The 20194-nt window shown below is 50.0% G+C and overlaps 1 protein-coding gene across 3 annotated transcripts in view; it reads left to right on the forward strand.

Annotated features, from left to right (window-relative positions):
* SNTB2 (syntrophin beta 2) overlaps positions 1-20194 on the forward strand; it is a 53907-nt gene that overhangs the window by 17486 nt on the left and 16227 nt on the right. For all 3 annotated transcript variants that reach the window (XM_030581304.1, XM_030581305.1, XM_030581306.1), the window contains exons 2-4: positions 9358-9571; positions 16914-17124; positions 19998-20140. In XM_030581304.1, the coding sequence (XP_030437164.1) occupies positions 9358-9571; positions 16914-17124; positions 19998-20140 (568 nt within the window). The remainder of the gene's footprint in view (positions 1-9357; positions 9572-16913; positions 17125-19997; positions 20141-20194) is intronic.

Here is a 20194-nt window from a genome sequence, read left to right on the forward strand (position 1 = left end):
GTTAATTGCAGCTGCCCATTTGGATCAGACCCAGACAAAAGTCAGATGAAAATAGCCACACAATTTTCACTTCTCTTGACACACAAGCTCAAGGAGTGTGGGAGCTGGTGCCACTAATGTAAGCTGGCGAGCCTTTGTCAGTAGCTCTGTTTGGGGAAAATAATGATCAGAAACAAGATGGTTAGCATGATTCTCTGTTGAATGGGGCTGAATAAGGCATGCAGGTTTTGCTGTAATACCAATTTCTATCCTGTTTGTATTCAGGAGAGATGTAAAGAGGCAGCATCCCCAAAAATGTAATGGGCAAATGCTCCCTTCTGCTTGAGACTGTGGGAAAGCCACTCATTACTGAAACCCTCAACTTCTAAACAAAGCAAATCGTTCTGCCTCACGGGCTCTGAATGCCTGCATGTCCTGTTTTATGTTAGCAGTGCACATTGTCTATTGTGGGTATGTGTGTGTTACTGGAGCAGGATGGCATATTGTTTGGGTTTTAATGGTGCTTTCATGAATTGGGTTGCAAATATTTGATGTGGAGAGGACTAAGACTTTGAGAGCTTTTCAGATATTTTCTCCAAGCTGTAGACCGTTTGAGTTCATAGGGGCTGTAGCTAGTTCACTTTTTTCTTTTCTACTCTCTGCTGACTTGTAATTCATTAGTTATTGCCAGCTTTGTTCCCCTTCCTCAAAGATGTGTAACTAGGATTCACTGTCAACTGACTGTTTTCAGGATCTGGGTTCCTCCTATTCTCTACCTGAAAACATGCCTATCACCAGCTGCTCCAGAGCTAGGACATTTAAAATGTGAATGCTGAGATGTTTTCACTACTTCCTTGCCTTTTAGGTGGGCATAGGAGGATTAGATTTTTAATGGTGAATGTCAATTTCATCATGAATACACAAATCAACAAAGAATATTCCCATCAATTACTGAAATATACAGTTAAGCAAAGTAAGAAAAATGCTGCTTGAAAACATATTAAAGTTTGATTTAAGGATATTTACTTTGAGGATTTTGATATGTGAGCTTGATAATATGCATTAAGTTATGAGGCTTTCATTTTTTTAATCTTAACATGTACTGTCATTAATTTCTCACTGCTGTGAAAGTTTAAATAGATATAAAAATGCTTAAATATGAACATTGATGTTATCAGTCAACAATTCGGAAAAAAATTAATTCTGCCATGCCTACTTGCATCAGGAGTGTTCTTGACCTCAGAAACATCTATCTGTGCCTTTCCAGAGCCCCTGAGGTCAATGGTTAATGCAGGGAGAGCCTCTCTGAAGGGCTAGGGAGAGCATGTGCAGAGCTACACAGGTGAACTTGTCGTGTTAGGGCCTGATCCTGCATCTGTTGAAGTCTCAGTAGGAGTTTTGCTGCTGACTTCAGTGAGCACAGGATTAGGCCCTCAATGAAGACTTTCACAATGTAGCCTTTAAACAGGAACACTTCAGGGGTCACCTCTTGTGTCCCCTGCTAATGCCGGCTTCAGAGGAGCTGCCATGTGAAGGGCTGGTGGTCTCAGTGTGGCTCTTCTGACCACAAGATTTTGTTACAAGTGACGGGGCTATAGAAAGAAAACAATGTGTTTGGCCCTGTCCCCGAGAGGGGACTAGGACAAAACAGCCCTGCCCTAAGTAGCTGTGGCCAGAGCTCTTGCACTGGCTGCCTAAAGCCACAGTAGGCCCCCTGCTGACAGTGGGTCACTTATTGGTACTCAGAACCAACAGCTCCCATTTCAGCGGGAGTGGGCCATGCATGGAAAATTGGACCATTTTAGTAGGGTGCCTTATTTTGGACACTTAGATGCAGGACAACATTTTCTAACTTAATTCAGATCTAGCTGTGTCTGTCCTGTGGAGACCAGATGAGTGCCTACTTAGGTGTATGCACGCTATGCCTCTATGAGAGGCAGGCTTCACCTATGTTGCAAGTTAACATATTTAATGTTAAATGGTTGGCACTGAAAGGCCTTGCAAAGGTCTAAGTGGCAAAAACCCCACCGAACTGCTTCTCTCAGCTTCAGAAGGATCTCTGACTACTTCCACTCTAAGTTTTGGGTCATCCCTTCACTGTTTCTGCTGGAGGATTTGGGCAGGATCTTTGGAGAACATCACACAACACTGTAATAACCCAAGCTACTGCTTTGGTGAGTGGAACAGCAAGCATGAGGCTGTAAAGTGAAGGGCTCTACCAGTGTTGACCACAACTTTGTCTTGTGTTGATGATAAGAATACTTATACAAAACAGGTTTTGCGTTTAAAACTAACAGAGGAGGAAGCACTATCTGTAGATAGTGAATTGAGCTGATTTGTTTCTGGTCACTGTGTTCTTCAAAATTTTAAACTAGATCTTATCCTCCTGAACCTCATTTGTATTCATAGATTGGAAGAGGAAAAAGAACTGTCCTGACCCCTCCACCTCCTAAAGAAGTGATTACTGCTATCAGAAAGCTGGCTTAGCACTTTCAAGCCCTGGTCCAGGTGTTTAGCCAGTGATTTCCCCTTGTTCAGTGGCTTGACTTCTTTTAAAACTTCAGTAGCAAATGTACTGCTTGATTTTTTTATTTAAAAGATTATAGTAAGTTGAGGCCTTAATTTAGGTTGTCATAATTTCAAATTTAATATTTTAAATAGGTTTATTTTACAAAGAAAAACCCAATTTAAATACATACATTTTAAAAAAAATTCTGTTTTAATCCACCCTTGTTCATAGGGCTTTTCCCCCTACGTGTTTGGCAGGGAACTGGCCTTGTCTGTATTAGAGGAAACTTGTGAAAAAATTTTTCCCTTGCATTGCTTCTCCCTTCCCTGGAGTTACTGATGTTGGAAGCCCTAATGTAGACAGCCCACCTGCTGCTGGTACATTTTTCAACACTGTGTCATCCATGCCTGCTGGGAGCAAATCTAACTGATTTGCTAGTGCTGGTTCTTCTGGACTGACAGCAATACTGAGGAATCTTTCCAAAACGTCCTTAGTGTAGGCAAGGCTAGTGATGAGTCCATTAGCCTACTGTGAAAAGTGCTCCTTCTCAGCTGTACTCCTTAGTCCTTTCTTCTGGGGGGAGGTGATCTGGCTGGGGGAAATGTACAAATGGTTCCCCTTTCTCTCTCCTACTGCTGACACTGGAGAAGCCTTTGGAGCTGTGCCAGCTTGGCTAGAAAATCCCCCAAGATGACTGAATCCTGGCAGCTGTGAACAGCAGATCCTAAGCTGGTGATGAAGGGTCGAAAGCTTTGGAAACTTGGATAGCGTCGTCCTTCCGCAGGCATGGCTACAGATGAGATCCAGGATGGGGTTGCAGCTGACCCCTTGGTCACGTTCATTGTGCTGGTTTATATTCTGTTTCCTGCTTCAGTTCCGTTCCTTGTGCTGCCAGTAACTGGGGATGAGCTGTCTGGTCCCTCCACCCTTCTAAGGACATGACTCCTAGGTGGAGGTTTTGTGCAGTTGAACGTCATATGAAGAGCCCTTGTTCTGAATGCAGAGGAGTTTCCCCAGGTCTGAAAATTCTTCACTGCCCTTAGTAGTGGTGATAGTCTGAACCAGGAGGGACTGGTTGCTCCCCTTTCCTCTTGGAACAATTCACGGTGGGTCTCTGTTATTTCACTCCAGCAGATATCAATCAACCAGCCATTAGCCTTTTTCTCTTTGAGTGCAGTTTGCCTGGAAGCAGAGGGAGCAAGGAGGCTATGCCTGCTATGGAGATTCTGCCTCAGACAGTTTTGAAGCTTCAAATTGCCCAAAAATGAAGTCTGAATCCACACATCTGAGTCTTTGCGGGGAGCATGTTATAATGTCATTCTTCTCGACACCATTCGCTTTCGGCACCACTGGAGGCAGCTTGCCCTTCCTCCTTGTCATGTAATCTGTAATGAGATTACTCTAGGCAGTCGTGCAATATTCTTCTAGAGGGAGCATGTACAAGGGAAAGAACCTTGCACTACTATAATGTGGTGCAGAATGCATTGCAGAGAAGAGCTGGACTGGCTAGGCAACTGTTAGCAATTCCCTAATCGGGGTGGTAACTTTGGACATTCTGTTTTTCCTTGACAATACTGCATTCCGTTGTCCATTTTTTAGTAGCTTTGGCAAGTTCCTCTTTGACCAAGGATAAAGGATAATTTACGCATTCCATGCAGAGCATGTCCCCTGCACAGTCATTCACTGATTTGGCAGAGCTATCTGAGCCTTTGGTGGCATAGGTTCCCACACCAACTGGGTTTGGTTCAGATTTCCTGCTTAATGAAGCTGTTGAGATTTTGAAGCTTTTTTGTGGAGTCTTTGATCATCCAGCTAAATTCTACCTCTTGGTGTGCTCTGGGCAGGTGCCAGGGGCTTCTCTCTGTCAGCTCCTCTGTTTAATTAGACCACATCCGAGCCTGAAGCGCAAGGCTTAGCTCTTTGTAGCCAGCATGGGAGCAGTTAGCTGGCCATCCTCAAGGAGCAGGTTTAGACTCCTCCTGCCTGAAACTGGTTTGTTCAGGCTTGAGCCTGAAGTCTGATGCTGAGAAGGGAGGGATGGCCAGAGAACTGAAGCAGGGCAGTGTAAATGGGTACAGTCAGCTTGGGAAGAGACCGGAATTGTGCTCCAAGCTCCACTCCCGTGCAGGCCAGTTTAGGGTGTCTTCTGGAAGCTTCCTTTTGCAGAGTTTGGTTTGGATGCTAGCTGGGAATTGCAGACCCGCTCCTGAAGGATCGAAGAGCATGAACGCAGGATTGATGGAGTGCTAATTGTGTTGTAAAAGGAAATTAGTGGTTTCTGGGAACCAGCTGATGAAAGGTTTGTGGCTGTAATAAATAACCATCATGTCTAGATGATTAGCACTTACTCAGCCCAGCCAGGATGGTGGCTTAGTGCACAGAAGGCCAGGGCAGAGAGAGCCTTCCCGCTTCCTAGAGCCTAGTCACAGGGAAACACAGTGCTGACGCTGAGGGGAAGGTAGGTCTGTGCTGCTCTTTCCCGTGAGTTAGCTGATCTGGAGGGGAGGCAGTAAAGAGGACATTCTCAGTGTACCTGCAGGGTAGCTAATTATATAGTGCACTGTGTTTTGTGGAACAGTCTGCCTTCTATTAGTCTAGGTAGCCCAATACAGTCTGCTACCCCTCTTAGACTGTGGGTATGTCTATATGAACGCTTAGTTTGTGGAAGGCTGGGGTGTAAAGCAAACTTGTGCTAGCCTGCTGAATACTAACTGTCCATCTGGACCCTGCTGCAATGCGCTCAAAGTTCCCTAGTGCACTTTGACCCTATTTCAAAGCAGGCACATCAAAGTGCACTTGGGAACTTTTAGTGTGTGGCATGGTAGTGTGGGGTACACTTATACCCTGGCTTGCCACAAACTTAAATGTTCATGTAGACATAGGTTTTTCAGCTTGGTAGTAATTAAAAACTGGACACCCCATCAGAGTGCTGAAACCTTCCCTGCCCCACATCTTTCCCTGGGGCTCCATCTCTTCCTCCTCCAATTCCCCCTCCCCCATCGCTTGCTGCTTTTTCCCTCCCACCTCCCTGCCTGGGTCAGGAGGGATTACCTGCAGTGCTGGGGAGCCCTGGCTTTGTAGGGGCTGATGCGGGTGATGACCCAGCACCTCCCCATCCCACAGTAACTGGACTTTGGGTGTTCGGTCAACAGATCTGATTGGACACTGTCAGGTCCCCTTTTTGACTGGACTTTCCAGTTGAAAACCAGGCACCTGGCCACCCTGCCATAGGCAAGCCCTGAGCCATTCTAAATCTATATGCCACAGAAATTCACTTCTGGTTAGAATGTGGCCAGAGGGTTTGGTCCTTTACTGGAACAGCACCTCGAGCAGTGATGTACAAAAGCGTATTTAGACGCACAAAAAGTAGTGACTAAAGTCCTCACATTCTGGAGAGTGTCTCAGCAGCCATCCTTTTGTCACGGAAGCTGGAACCCTCTTCACAAATAAGCAGACAGCTGATGTATGCAGTAACTTTCCAGAATGTTGTGTATCAGGAATTGGGGTGTGCACTAAATGTGGCTTTATGCAGCTTTTCTGGGTCCAGGAAGCTGCTGAGACAGAGAAACAATTCAATGATTAAAAAATCCAGTAAACCCCAGAATTCAGTACCCCTTCCAGCGTCTGACACGCTCATCCCTGAAATAAACAAAGCAATTAAATACCAAAAAGCTGCATTTCCAGGTCACTCAGATTTTTCTGAACCATAACTCAGCTGTCTGGACCCTGTTCTCCTCCTCAGCAGAGGGAGTTGGGGACCATATTGGCCTGAACCATGAATTTCCTGTGGTTTTAAAAATCTTAACTGCTTCATTGTTTAAATGCTGTATCATATGCTGAACCCAATTTCAGAGAATATCCTATGCAGTGTATGGTGAATGCTAGTGTAGTCATTGGCAGCCCCACAGCTGCAGAGCCTGCAATTGCTTTGGTAAGCACATCCAGAGGTTCAGATACTTATCCAAACTTTCTGCAGCTGTATACTTTCCATGCCCCAACTCCCCCCTCCCCACTGCTTGGTTTTAGGAAGGGAAGGGAACAGCTTGCTCTTAACACTTCCCTATGCAAAGTCCTGTTCACATTTTCCAGAGGGCTGACAGGCCTGCTTCCATTTCTTTGTGCAGCTGGCATGCAGATAGATCATTCTCTCCCAGATTCCCAGAGCAGCACAGTTCTGGGGTGGGTACCTTGCCTGCTGGGCCACCTGGGAGCTTACTGCTGTTCCTTTAACCATGTGTCACTGAGGCCACGTCCAGACTAGGAATTAAAATCGATTTTAGATACGCAACTTCAGCTACGAGAATAACGTAGCTGAAGTCGAATTTCTAAAATCGAGGTACTCACCAGTCTGGACGGCGCCGCATCGATGTCCGCGGCTCTCCGTGTCGATTCCGGAACTCTGTTCGGATTGATGGAGTTCCGGAATCGATGTAAGCGCGCTCGGGGATCGATACACCGCGTCCAGACTAGACCCGATATATCGATCCCCGAGCAATCGATTTTAACCCGCCGATGCCGCGGGTTAGTCTGGACGAGGGCTTAGGCTGTCTGGGAGCCGCCCTTCCTGGGAGTGATCAGAGTTTCTGGGTAGCCCATGGGTCCCAGGGCAGGTTCACAGCAAGACCTAGAAAAGAGGCCATCTAGACTGAGCCTCCTCGTTTGAACCTTCCCTCCTCAGGCTCCCTTTTCATAGTGGCTCGTCTTGCATGAGGCCATTTGAAAGACATTTTTCTCCTGTGCTGCTGTGGTGGTTACTCTTGGAGCTGCAGCCACCTGGTCTCTGGGGGGCAGTGGTTGGGCTATACTTCAAGCAGATGACTCAGTTTATTACAGAAATGTGCCTTTTTGGTTCGTTTGTTAGGACAACTCTAAACACCTTGGAATTCCTCAACTGAATCCCCAGCACCCCGGAGCTGGCCTGTTACATTTGGGGGACACAGGCAACTGCAGCTGTCAGTGTCTGTCCTGCATCTGGCTGCAGCTGGCTGCACTTCCTTCCTTTCCAGTTGGATGATATTCTGAGCTCCTGTTTCCCCTTTCATTCCTGAGGAGATGGTGCAGTCGCACGGGCAGTGAGTGAAAACTCAGGGCTGAGACTGCTAAAGCCCATGTGCTCTGCTCTTCCCTTCAAAGCAAAAGGAGTGGAGGGCCATGCACTTAAATGCTTGGGTCAGCTGCTCAGAGAGAACCTGCTTCCCCTAATGGGAGCACTGTGCATGACTGCTCCACTCCTGATCACCTGGGGAAGAAAGATCCTGTTTGACGCTGCTGCTGTTTCTCCTTCTTCCCAGCCAAATCCTCATGTCTGGAGGATGTTTAATATGTAGCTTGTACTGTCTCATGCTGAGACGAGAGGCTGAGAATTAAAGGCAGAGGCAGCTTCCAGTTATAAAGCAGGTTTTTGATCCCTCTGTCAAATTTTACCCAAAATAAACCGACCCACCTGTAAAACTTCAGATGGGTTCTACCACCAGGCTAGTTCCCCTAGGAATCCTGTGAGGCAAGTTGGGTAACATGAGGGGTCCAGAACTGAGCTGATTCATTTCTTGAGACGTTTCCTGCTCAAAACTCTGAGGGGAAACTCCAGCTTGTTCTGGTTGGCTGGGCTTGTGAGGTCATTCGCTCTGGTTCTGTCGGTCTGTGGGGTGGTAACTTTTGATTTCTTCCACCAGTCCCAAAATTGCAGGGAATATTCGAGCCAGCTTCACTCTGAACTAGTATTCTAGCTGGCAAGGTCAGGTAATGGCAATACCACCTCACTGATCAGTGCTGTAGCGGATGGTGATGTCACTAAGCATCCAGGCTGTAGCATCTGCCTGCTGGAGGATCTATTCTAGAAGTGTTCTGGTCTGTCTCTAGGGTACTGACATGGTCTGCATCACCATAGTATCTGAGTGTCTGTCTTTTCTGTCTCTCTCCTCACGCACTCTGTGCGGCAAGGCAGGGCAGTTATCCCCACTGTACTGCTGGGGAGCTGAGGCTAAGTGACATGCCCAAGGTCACACAGGGAGTCTGTGGCAGAGCAGGGAACTGAACCAGGGGGCCATCCCTCATCTCTGGCAAACGTGTACAGGCAGAATGACCAAGGGAAGGAGGAGTTGGAAGTGTCCATAAAATACCACCTGTGTCTGGTAACCCTCTGGCTTCACTATCCAGAGACCATTGCTGACATAGCTCTGAGACCCACCCTGCTCCCCCTGAGGCCATGAGTTGGGGGAGCAGAGCACGAGGACTGTATTTGCAGAGGCAGCAGCAGTCTGATTTCATCTGACAAGCAAGTCCTTTCCTGTCCTCTCAGCATGCCTAGAAACCAGCTTCCTGTCACCCACAGTCCGGAGGAACCCTCCCCCTGTGGAAATAGTGAATAAATGTGTTTACCGTTTCTCATCCTGCTGCCAGACAGCTGAGAGCTTGTCGACAAATGGGGGTGTGAAACTACATCCTCCTAGGATAGTTTAGGCAAGACCCCCCCCCTCGACTTGCAGAGAGGGGCAAAAGCTTGCACGCATCCATATAATGGGCTAGCTGGGCAGGTTCGTTCATCTGTCCTCTCTGGAAGGTGAGAGCAACTAACTCTTCTAAGTCTAAGCTAGATCCCTAGCAGCCGACTTCTGGTCCTCGCAGGAGAACATGCTCTGAGGCCTGCTTAGTCGCCCCCCCCCCCACCCTCACCCCCGCACTGGCAGGCACTGCCCTCACAGTGAGTGCAGACCACTGCTCCCTGCTGGTGGGGGAGTCTGCACACTGCCATGGGATGCACAGATCTGCAGGTGCTGCCTTACTTTTCTGTGCAGGTGCATGCAGTGTTTTGTGCACCCCCTCCTGAGGCAGCCTAGGTGCTAACTCTCCTCTCCTGTCTCTGTTCTTAGTGAAGTTCATGCGGGAAGTGACTCCCTACATTAAGAAGCCATCGCTGGTGTCAGACCTCCCATGGGATGGGGCAGCTCCCCAGTCACCGAGCCTGAGTGGCAGTGAGGACTCCGGCTCACCGAAGCACTACAATGGCACCAAAGACAGGAAGGTGATCCCTCTGAAAATGTGCTTCGCCGCCAGGAACTTGAGCATGCCAGACCTGGAGAACAGGTGAGCTGGAGCCTAGGGAGACAGAGGCCTTGGGGTGCAGCAGGCTGCTCTGGGGCTATCTTCCTGGCATTTTGGGTGCAGGGAGGAGTGTTGACAATGCTGGCCGGACATGCAAGGTGAGAAATGATCCCTTTTTTGCTGCTTTGCAATGTGTAAAGGAATCTGGAAGACTTTTAAAAAAGCTGTTTTTCCTGCTTGACTTCTATCTGGATGTCAGAAATGTGGAGCCTCGTGTGTCTGTTTTCCTGGAGGGCTCTTGGGAGGCCAGAGAACTGCAAGAGAGTCCCAGGGCCTAGTTATTGGAATAGGAGTGTCTGAGTCTTTGAGACTCTTCTCCCAGGTGCCAATAGGAGCTGGAGTTAAATGGGTACTTACAAAGACAAACAGGGTTTGAATCCCTACACACGAACTTGCACGCCCTTGTGAGGTAAAGTCCTGCTAGATCTATTTGTTTTGAATCCTCTAGCAAACAAAGGCAGATATGAGATACCTGCATTCCCGATGCAAAACCAACCAGGAAAAGCACACCAGTCTTTGGCTGTATGTCAGGAAAGAGCACGTTTCTCTTCCCTTGCAGGCCCCCTTATGTGCGAGAGATCCAGTGGCACGGGATTGTTCCTTCAGGCAGGTGGGGGGAGCTGTTGTGCTTATTATCACTGTGGTGAATAGGTGGGAATCGGTCTGTGCTGGGTCCCCCAGCAATGCGAATGCCTTTGCAGCTGACCTCGTGGCAGCAGCCGTGGGGCTTTCTACAAGAGAGGCTGACAGTGCCTTGAGTGGGCTGTGAAGCTGGTGGCCTGACTGTTTGTGGTGCTTCCCGACATTGGAGGTGGTAACCCTGCCACTGGTTTGTTCTCGGCCAGGTAACTTCATTTCAAGGGGTGCTGATCCTGCCTGGGTAGAGGATAGAGCTAGGAGTCTGGAAACCTGCCTTCTAACGCTGCCTGCAGCTCAGACTCCTCTGACCTAGCACAGTCACATCACTTGCCTGGGCCAGTTCTTACCCTACTGCCCTTGCAGGGTGATGTGAGGGTTAACCTGCCCAGTTCTGGAGAGCTGGGCTCCGCGGCTGGAAGGTGCTATAAAGGGGTCATTATTTCGCATGAGTCCCTCCTGGCAGTTCCAGCAGGATCTGTCAGTGTTGACTTCCTGCCCCAAAGCTTTCAGTGAGAAGCCTGCGTTCCACTCCAGAAGTAGCTGTTCCATAGGTGGGTGTGGTTATTCCTTATCTGCCACAAAGTGAGGGTTGGGAGCCTTAACTAGTGGATGTGACCCAAGTTTATTGAGTCAAAGGTAATATACAAGTGCCAGGCTTCTTCTTTGGCTTATTAATTTGCACCTAGGGTCCTGAACACAGTTAGGGCTCTGTTGTGCCAGGTGCTGTACACCCACAGGGAGGCCTGTGGAGCTGAATGACCCAGCGCCTGACACACATGGGGCAGGAAGGTGAGGGGAGCAGTGAGGTCCATGGCCACAGGGGCCTTCTGTGCAGATAGATGCTGCAGATCCTGCTGCCGCTCGTTCTCAGTCACAGCAGAGATGGGTCTGGAGAAGTGGGGTTGTGATCCATCTTCCAAGCATTTAGTTCAGCTGTGTCTCTGCTTGCAGCCAGGTTACGTGTAATGCCTGTGTATTCAGCGTCTGGGTTGAAGACAAAGTGTCCTCTCCTGCCGCCTTTTGGGAGGTGCAGGCTGACTGCCCGGGTGTCCACAGGATGTTTGGCTAATCTGTGTTGAACACTTTCCATGGAGAAGATACCTGGCCTTGTGCCACATGCACGCTCCAGCGGAAATGGCAGTTCCTCTGCTGGTCCATGTGCCCGGGATCAGCCCTGGAGACAAGGCTCGGGCTTCAGTTAAGCAGCAGAAGATGGACTAGAAGAGACTTAGGGTGGGAACAGCTGCACCTCAGGCCAATCTCCTGATTCACTCATCAAATCGTAACAGCAGCTTGCAGGAAATTCTCAATGTTTTGGCTGCCAGCCAGGTCTCTCCACTCAGTGCCTCTCCTCCTCTCAGGCCCCAGCGAGAGCTGGCTGGCTGGCTGCCGCCTGGGACAGGCAGTGTTTGCATTTTGCTGTCCTCCTGGGATAGAAGGCTCCAGCTCAGGGAAGGATGCAAACCCCTTCATCTAAATTGCCTTTCTGGCAGGTCAGCTTTCTTCTAAAACAGAGTTCAGATGGATTTGGGCTGAATCTCACCGAGGCTTTCCCTGCTCTGGTAGCACCTGTCTACCCTGTCACACACCTGCCAGGTGGGGGTGGTATTGCATGCACTCCTGCCAGTGAGTGGTGGTTGGGGGCAGTTAGAGGCTATTAGTGATCCTGTTGGGGGGATGTGTCGGGGGGGGAGGGGGAATCTTGATTGTGCTTATTTTCATTCTCTGCCCTTGCCACCTCTTCTTTGTACCTGCCAAGTGACTATATCCTATGCCCAGCCGGGGGCAGAGTTGGAATGTCACACCTAGTCCATGGTCCCAGAGCAGCTCCACTTTCCTGTTGAAAAGAGAGTTGACAACTGTGTATCTGTCTAGTATTTATCAGGGTTCAGAGTTAACCTGTTGAACTGGCCCTTGGACCTGTAGTTCACCCCTACATCCTGCAGATTCTGTTGGGTGTATCTGGAAGGATTTCCTCAACCACCTGGGCTTTGTTAAAAGGAAAGGTTAAATTGTGTAAAAACAGGTGAGGCCTCTGGAGCCAGGCTGGCGTGGCCTGTGTGAACAGGCTCTGGCATAGAGGCGGGGCAAATGAGCATCATTGGTTGGCCGTACTGGGTAAGCAGTGATGTCCCAAACTGCACTCTGCTGCTTGGAACCTGCTTCTCCTGTCAGGGAGTTACTGAGCATTTGAACTGATTCTCCATTTGCCCAGGAAGTGGCTGGGCTCTGCCATGCAGAGTGGGGTTGCATTGCTGAGCTCTGAGAGTTGGATTTGTCATTAGAGGGAGGAAATGACACTAATCACTTCCCCTTGTTTTCCTTGTATCTGTCATTACCTATGCAAAGCCCTCCCCTGGGTGCTAGGGACCAGGGAAATGCTGACAGGCTCTCACTGATGGGGAAGTTGCTATAGCTAAAAGCACTGAATCTTCAGGGGGTTGTGCTGCCCCAGGACACTGCTGTAGGGCTGATTACCTGATCTTCTGGGCCAAGCAGCTCTGACACTTATTGCAGGACCAGTTTCCAAGGTGGTGTCCCTTCACTGTCCCATGCTCCCCACACACCCTTGCTGGGAGGCTGCCTCCCCCGCAGCTCTTGGGAACATTCGTGGCCAAGCTACAGGGTTTTTGCAGCATGCAGGCTGACTTTGCAGGACTCTCCCTCAATTTTCCCACAAGACGGTCTTGGCCAGGAATAGTTTGACTTGATACCTTTGCCCTCTATCTCTATCCTGGCACAGAGTTGGTCCTCTATGGAAATGACTAAGATTTCCGGCCTGCACATTCCTTTCTGAACAGGGCAGAATCTCTCTTGCAGACTCCTCTTAACTAGGTGGTGGGGAATGTAATGCCATATCTGCCAAGTCTTCTGCCCCTTTGCTTTAAGCTGCACAACTTGGCAAGCTTTTGTGTTGGTGGGTGGACATGTGAAAGAGCCATAAGGGCTTCAGTACTAACATGATGAGGTGGGGGGGGCCAGGAAAATAGCATCTCTTTAGAATGCCCATGGAATTAAATTGCCGGAAATGTACATGGGCGAGTAAGAGCTAACTGCTCATATGTCCTGAACTCAGAACAGTATTTGTTCTCAAGTGGGAGAGTCCGCTTCCATGGAGCAATAGGCACTCCCGAGGCTAGCGTGTCTGGTGTAAGGTGAGCCACCCTTCCCAGCACTGCTGGAGTTTGTGCCAGCATAGGTGCTTGTGCAGGTGTTTTCAGCACCATGTCCTAATGCTGGGAGATTTTCCTGGGGCTGAGCTATCCAAGGCCCCTTGGCACTGGCAGCAATGCCAAGAATGGGAGTGGGATTCTGTAGTTGGAAGAGAATGCAGTATCAGTGTAAATAACAGTGACCAAGAGCGTAATGATGGCTTTGTCTGTCCTTGGAGAGCTAGCAAGCAACCCAGTCTGCATAGCTGTGGAAAGCCAAGTGAGCTCTGACGTGCACACTGCTGACCTGGAGGGCTTGATGGTCTGTACTGAAGTGCCTCCCCTGTAGTTTGTGTGGGATGAGGAGCGTAGTCCAAGGGTACGTCTACACTTCAATCAAAAACCCATGGCACAGAGTCCCAGACCCTAGGGCAATTGACGCTGGCTCGTGGGGCTCGGGCTGTGGCACTAAGAACTGCAGTGTAGATGCTGAGACCCTATGTATGGGGAGGGTCTCAGAGCCTGGCTTCCAGCCTGAGCCCAACCAACTAGACTGCAATTTTTAGCCCCACAAGCCATAGTCAGCTGACCTGGACCATCCATGGCTGGGTCGCAGGTCTCTTATTGCAGTGTGGTGTACCCCAAGTCTCTGGGTCTGCTGTGCTGCTTCTGTGTCCTTGCAAGACTGAATTTCCAGCACTGGAGCATTCCTAAAGCTGCGGCCTGGTACCAAGAAAGCGTTAAAAGTAGCAGCGGTTCACAAAGGGCTCAGGCCAGGATTGTCCCTGGGCTAGCACCATGGCGATGTTTGCTGAGATCATGGGCTTCCTGACACCATTCACAATTCACTGCATAGTGCTGCTGGTTACTAAGCCAGTCTATACCCCTGGGTTCCTAGGCAAGCGGCACCCTGGCAAGTAGAACTTTCCAGCCAGACTCAAGCGCACAAAGTCTCCCCATCTCCCAGAACTTGACAAGGAGGTGAGCCGCTGAGGGGCTGTGACACCAAAGGTCTGAGCCATGCTCTGGACCTGGACAGAGGCAGCACCAATTCCCTGTCTAGGTTCCTGCAGCACAGGCAAGTGGGAAGGGCAGAGAGCTGTCCTGGGGTTCCGATCAGGATCAGAGTGAACTGCATTTAGTTGGTGTTTGGAGAATGCAAATCCAATTACCCAACCCCCGCTCATCCAGGTGGAAATAAGCTGCTGCTGCAAAAGACTTGTCACGCTGTATCTGCTGCCTCTCCAGAGTTCTGCAGCAGGATTTCTGCACTGACTTCGCATGCTGGTGGCTTCCCACGAGGAGCAGTGCACACTCTCCTGTCTCAAAACTAGCCAGCCCCAATGTATTTTTAAGCACCCGGAGTCGTTTCTACGTGTTCTGTGGTCTCGTGCCTACTTCTCTGTTGTGCTAAGAGGGTGGTAGGCAGCTTGCCTTTGTTTTTCTATATTGCCATTCAGATATTAGGAATGGCAATATACAAAAACCTGTAGGAGAACACTTCAACCTCCCTGGCCACACTATAGCAGACCTTAAGGTGGCCATCCTGCAGCAAAAAATCTTCAGGACCAGACTTCAAAGAGAAACTGCTGAGCTTCAGTTCATCTGCAGATTTGACACCATCAGCTCAGGATTAAAACAAAAGACTGTGAATGACTTGCCAACTACAAAACCCGTTTCTCCTCCCTTGGTTTTCACACTTCAACTGCTAGAACAGGGCTTCATCCTCCCTGATTGAACTAACCTCGTTATCTTTAGCTTGCTTGCATATATATACCTGCCCCTGGAAATTTCCACTGCATGCATCTGACGAAGTGGGTATTCACCCACGAAAGCTCATGCTCCAAAACGTCTGTTAGTCTATAAGGTGCCACAGGATTCTTTGCTGCTTTTACAGATCCAGACTAACACGGCTGCCCCTCTGATACTTGCCTTTGGGTGGCATTCGTGCAACTTCCATTCCACTTAACAGCCTATCTCGGACGTTTTACGGTTACAGTCTCATCCCTGTAGCTGCTTGTCAGGAGGTGATTGCCCTCTAAGTCCAGCTGGGCTCCTGATTTGCCGGCAGTCTAATTAATAGCTGCTCTGTACTCAAGACCGGTGCTAGGGTTTTGAGCGCCCTAGGTGCACGTCAATTTCGTCGCCCCGCGCGCTGGTCCCACGGCTCTGGTGGAGCTGTCGCAGTGGTGCCTGCGGAGGGTCCGGTGCTCTGCAGCTACGGTGGAGCTGCCACAGTGGTGTCTGTGGGAGGTCCACTGGAGCTGCGCGAGCAGCTGACCATCCGCAGGCACCACTGCGGCAGCTCCACCCAACCGCGGACCATCAGACTGCCCGCAGGCACCACTGCGGCAGCTCCACGGGAGCTGCCTGCCGCCCCCTCCAGCGGCGCCCTGACCCAGGGGACACCCTGGACTGCTGGCTGCCGCCGGCAGCTCAGACTCCCTCTCTGTCCCAGCAGCAGCGGCTGCTCAACCATTTAAAAAAAAATTGGGGGGCGGTTTTTGGCGCCCTCAAATCTCGGCACCCTAGGCAACCGCCTAGTCCGCCTAAATGGTTGCACCAGCCCTGTCTCTACTATGCACGCATCCCCAGATCCAAGAAGGTAACTGTGGAGAAAGGACTGTTAGCTTTAACAGATTATGGGAGTTGGCTTTCAGAAGGCTCCCATCACATCCTGAGTTAGGCATCAAAAGAGCATCATAAGGAGCAGATGTGTCTGCAGCAGTTTGGCAGGGCCAGTCTGTTCTGGGTTCTGTAGCTACTGAGTGAAGGGCAGAGGAGATGAGCTTTGTGTGTGCTCTACCTGCATTCCAGGGAGGGAAGAGATGCCAGCTCACCCTTTAGTATCTGTCTTATCTCATAGCCAGTGCCTGAGCAATTGGGTGAGAAGCCAGGCAGGGATCTGGGCTGGGCACCCCCGCTGCTCTGAGGGATGCTGAACTGCCGCAGGAAGGTTCCTGCAGGAACCTGGGTGCCCTTGCTGCCCCCAAAACCCACTGAGTGCTGGCAAGGGCCAGTGCTCTCTTTCTTCCTACTCTCAGATGTTGCATCCGCTCCTGGCAGGGCTTCCTGACAGCTAAGATTAGGAAGCTTTGTAATCTTTTAATCAGTGGCACAGCTTCTCAGCCAGCTGATGGAGAGAATGATTCATGAGGCATCCCCCTGCTCTAGCAGAGCAGGGATCATCACTGCCTCCAACGCTGCGGGTCTCATAAGCACCTGGACAGATGAGTTTCCAGACAGTGCTCTGCCATGCAGCACTGGAGTTCCATCCTGCCACGGAGCCAACTTTGCCCTACTCTCCGTCTCTGTGGTGAAGTGTATGTGAGCGCTGCCTGGGCTGCTTGTAGCTGACCCCAGCCAGGGGCCCTCCTTAGCAGACACCAAAGGGTTTGAGTGTTTCATGTGTACTTTTCTTGGGGAACCAAATCCCATTGATGTAGGGAGTGCCTGTTGCAGGGCTTCCACGTTCCCCCTCTGCCTTAGCCCTGGCTGCACTTCTCAGCCTAGCTCTGTCTCTTCCTATTCAGGTTGATAGAGCTGCACTCACCGGACAGCAGAAACACCCTGATCCTGCGGTGCAAAGACACAGCGACCGCACACTCCTGGTTCACGGCAATCCACACCAACATCATGGCCCTCCTCCCTCAGGTGCTGGCTGAACTCAATGCCATGCTAGGTGCCAGCAATGCCACAGGAAGTAGCAAGGAGGTCAGACACATCGCTTGGCTGGCAGAACAGGTATGCTGAGATGGAAGGCCCCTGATGTCTTGACCTTATTTGGGTAGAACTCATTTTTACAGGTGTGGTAGCAGTGCAGTCTAGCACTCTGCTTAAGGTGTAGCTGTGAAGAGATTAGTTTTCATTGGCAGATATGGGAGCAGGTCAGCACTGCAGAGATAACAGCACTTCGGTAGTGGCTCGTGTGTTTTCAGTTCTCCTTTCTTCACTTACTACTGTGAGCCTAGAAGCCAGCTCAGTAATGGAATCCAATGGCAGCTGGAGCTGTGGGAGAGACCTGTCCAGGGAGGGATTTGTGCCAATCCAGTTTTGAAAATGTAACTTCTACCTAAAAACATCCTGACCCAATTAATGTTTCGGAGATGGCTTTCATCTCTGCCTGGCAGGCCACAGCTCCAGTAACCCTCTTCTCTGGAGGTGTGGCCCCTACCAACCCTGCAGGGGCATGTGCTGTAGTAGTGTTTGCCTGTTGTAACAGGGCTGTAACCTCCTCACAGGCTTCCCATGCCTGTTGTGGATGGGTTGTGTGCAGGGTTTGTTCTGATTCTCAGCAGTGTCAGTGCAAGCCTGATCTCATTCCTTGCAGCACGAGGATGGTGCTTCAGTCAGCAGCTTTGCGTGCACACAGGGCTCTAGAATTTCCCATCCAAGTGTCTGTCCTCTCTCCTTCCCTCAATAATTCATTTCCCCTTTAGTCAAAACCTTACCTGATGCTCTTCCTCTTTATTTAAAGGCGTTAGGCATATGCAGTTGTCGTACTGGCCTCCACATGCAATAAAATGCCTTCTTTCTCAGTGGGAGTTCATGCTCCAAGTTCCAATTTCACACTTGATCCTAGGTTGGCAGAGCTTTCTAGATCTGATGCTTGGGTATCTGTGCACCATTGTACATGCACCCCTTGGGTAACTAGACTGGCAGGAAAGGGGTGGCAATGCCATAATCTTAATGGGGATGAAGCATGGTTAAAGCAGAGACCTGGGGTCTGTGCACAGCCCTGTCACTGAGTCACGTGGCTGTGGCAAATTTAGTAATGGGGTTGAGAACCCTCCTTGGAGCTAGGAAAAGTAACTTGCTTTTACTGAAATGCTTTCAGATCCTTGGGTACCAGGTGTGATACAAAGCAAAGTGTTGTGGGTAGGAAGACCTGGTAAAGCAGAGGCCATTCCTCACGGGCCAGTGGGAGGGACAGTTGAGGTTCAGTGAAAATCTCTGACCCATGGACTTCACAAGATTGCTGGACTTTTCTTGAGGTCCCATATCTGGTGCTCAGCCAGGCTCACAACTATGTTGCTGTGAATCTGGGCCCTGAAACTAATACAGACAAAGCTACGTGCTGAACCATTGTGAACATGAACACCCCTCCTCCCCCCCACTGAGCCTGCACTTCCTTCCCAGGTCTGTGTTGAGTTTCCAGTTAAAGATGTTAAACCTTTGACAGCTCCAAGCTTCCTAGATCCTCTTCAGAGAGTGACCTGGAGTGTTTGTTTCTGCAGATAAGAGGAGACAAAAGAGAGTCTGTGTGGGCGGAATGTCCTGTGTATTTAAGCCAGTCACTTGATGTCAGCTGTTGGACACATGGGCTAGTGGCTAAAGCACATGGCCAAGAGTTAGGTCTGGAATCTGCCACAGACCGTGGCTTTGGGCAAGTCTGTGACTTTCTGCCTCCACTTCCCAGTCTGATGTAGGGGTCATGTTGACCTAACTTCCAGGGTTTGCAGAGGTTAATTTGTCGTAAATATTATCAAGCAATGCACTCCCTCCTGTGTGCAGTATGAAAACCACAACCTTGCAGAGTTAAAGGGATGTATGTTGTGCAACAGTGCAGAAAACCCAGCAATGGGAATAGCTTTCCACAAGGTATTCAGGCAGGTGAGCTTTTTAACAGCTAAAGGAAAATAGGCTTATCTCTGCACGGGGCATAACACTATTCCAATGCGATGAGCCTCATAGGCCAGTGGGACAGTGTCCTGCGAAGTGTTGCTGTGACAACAAGGAATTAGTTGTAACATCAGGTCAGGGTGCATTGTGCTCACTGTCCTGCTACTGCAGGAGGCGCTGTCGCTGCCCATGGTCCGCACACTTGCAGACTCCTCTGGCAAAGCCATCCCAGTGTTCCAACTCCAGAAGCACTTGTGAAGCACTTTGCATTCCACCCCAGGAGCCCAGAGAGGGCTGGCCAGGTTCACAGCAAGCTGTGGCCGTCCTTGGCATGGGATCTCCCGGATGGCTGGGCCCATTAGTGCCTTGCTGGCATTCCTCAGATGATGAGTTAACACCATTCCGACTGGGTCAGATTAGACTCTCTTCTGTGCCTGCTCCTTAGGGCGCCACTCCACAGCCAGGTTATTAATACGGTGCAACAATATGCTGCTTGCTTCAGACGGGGCCCAGCTCCAGGCATGAAGGGAAATCCTCTCTCGTTAATTTTCCAGATTATTTTTTGCCCTAGTGCTGTTGATCTCTCTGAGTAGATCGCCTCGCCTGGGGAGGGGAGGCAAGCACAAGCATCATGGATTGATTCCACATGGGGTCAGACAAGAGCACTACGGCACATTGCCTAATCCCCGAGTGCCCCAGAGAGAGGGGAAGACACTGGGCTTTGCTGCTGGGAGGGAGGGAGAGGCAGGAACTGAGGATAGAAAAACTCCAAACTCGGCTCACTACTCCCTTCCTCAGTCTGCATTGCCCCGTCTGCTCCTTTCCCCTCTGCCACTGGCACATTGTGAATTCCTTAACAGATGCACTAATCAGAAATGTCCTTTGGCCCCAGACTGCAGATCTTAGATGCTCTCAGATGAGGATCCTTTGCCCCCAGCGAGCAGCACACACTGCTTCCTGGACTGCATGCTAACAGCTCTCTTGACTTCTTGCAGTCTAGACTAGATGGAGGAAGGCAGCAGTGGCGGCCCATCCTCATGGCTATGACAGAGAAGGACTTGCTGCTCTATGATTGTATGCCCTGGACAAGAGACGCATGGGCATCACCTTGCCACAGCTACCCTCTTGTTGCTACCAGGTAAGATCCAAGCCTCCAAGTTGCCTGGAGGGACATTTCTTTGATGACCTAAAC

This window comes from Gopherus evgoodei, chromosome 12, assembly GCF_007399415.2.
Source record: "Gopherus evgoodei ecotype Sinaloan lineage chromosome 12, rGopEvg1_v1.p, whole genome shotgun sequence".
NCBI classification, from domain to species: Eukaryota; Metazoa; Chordata; order Testudines; family Testudinidae; genus Gopherus; species Gopherus evgoodei.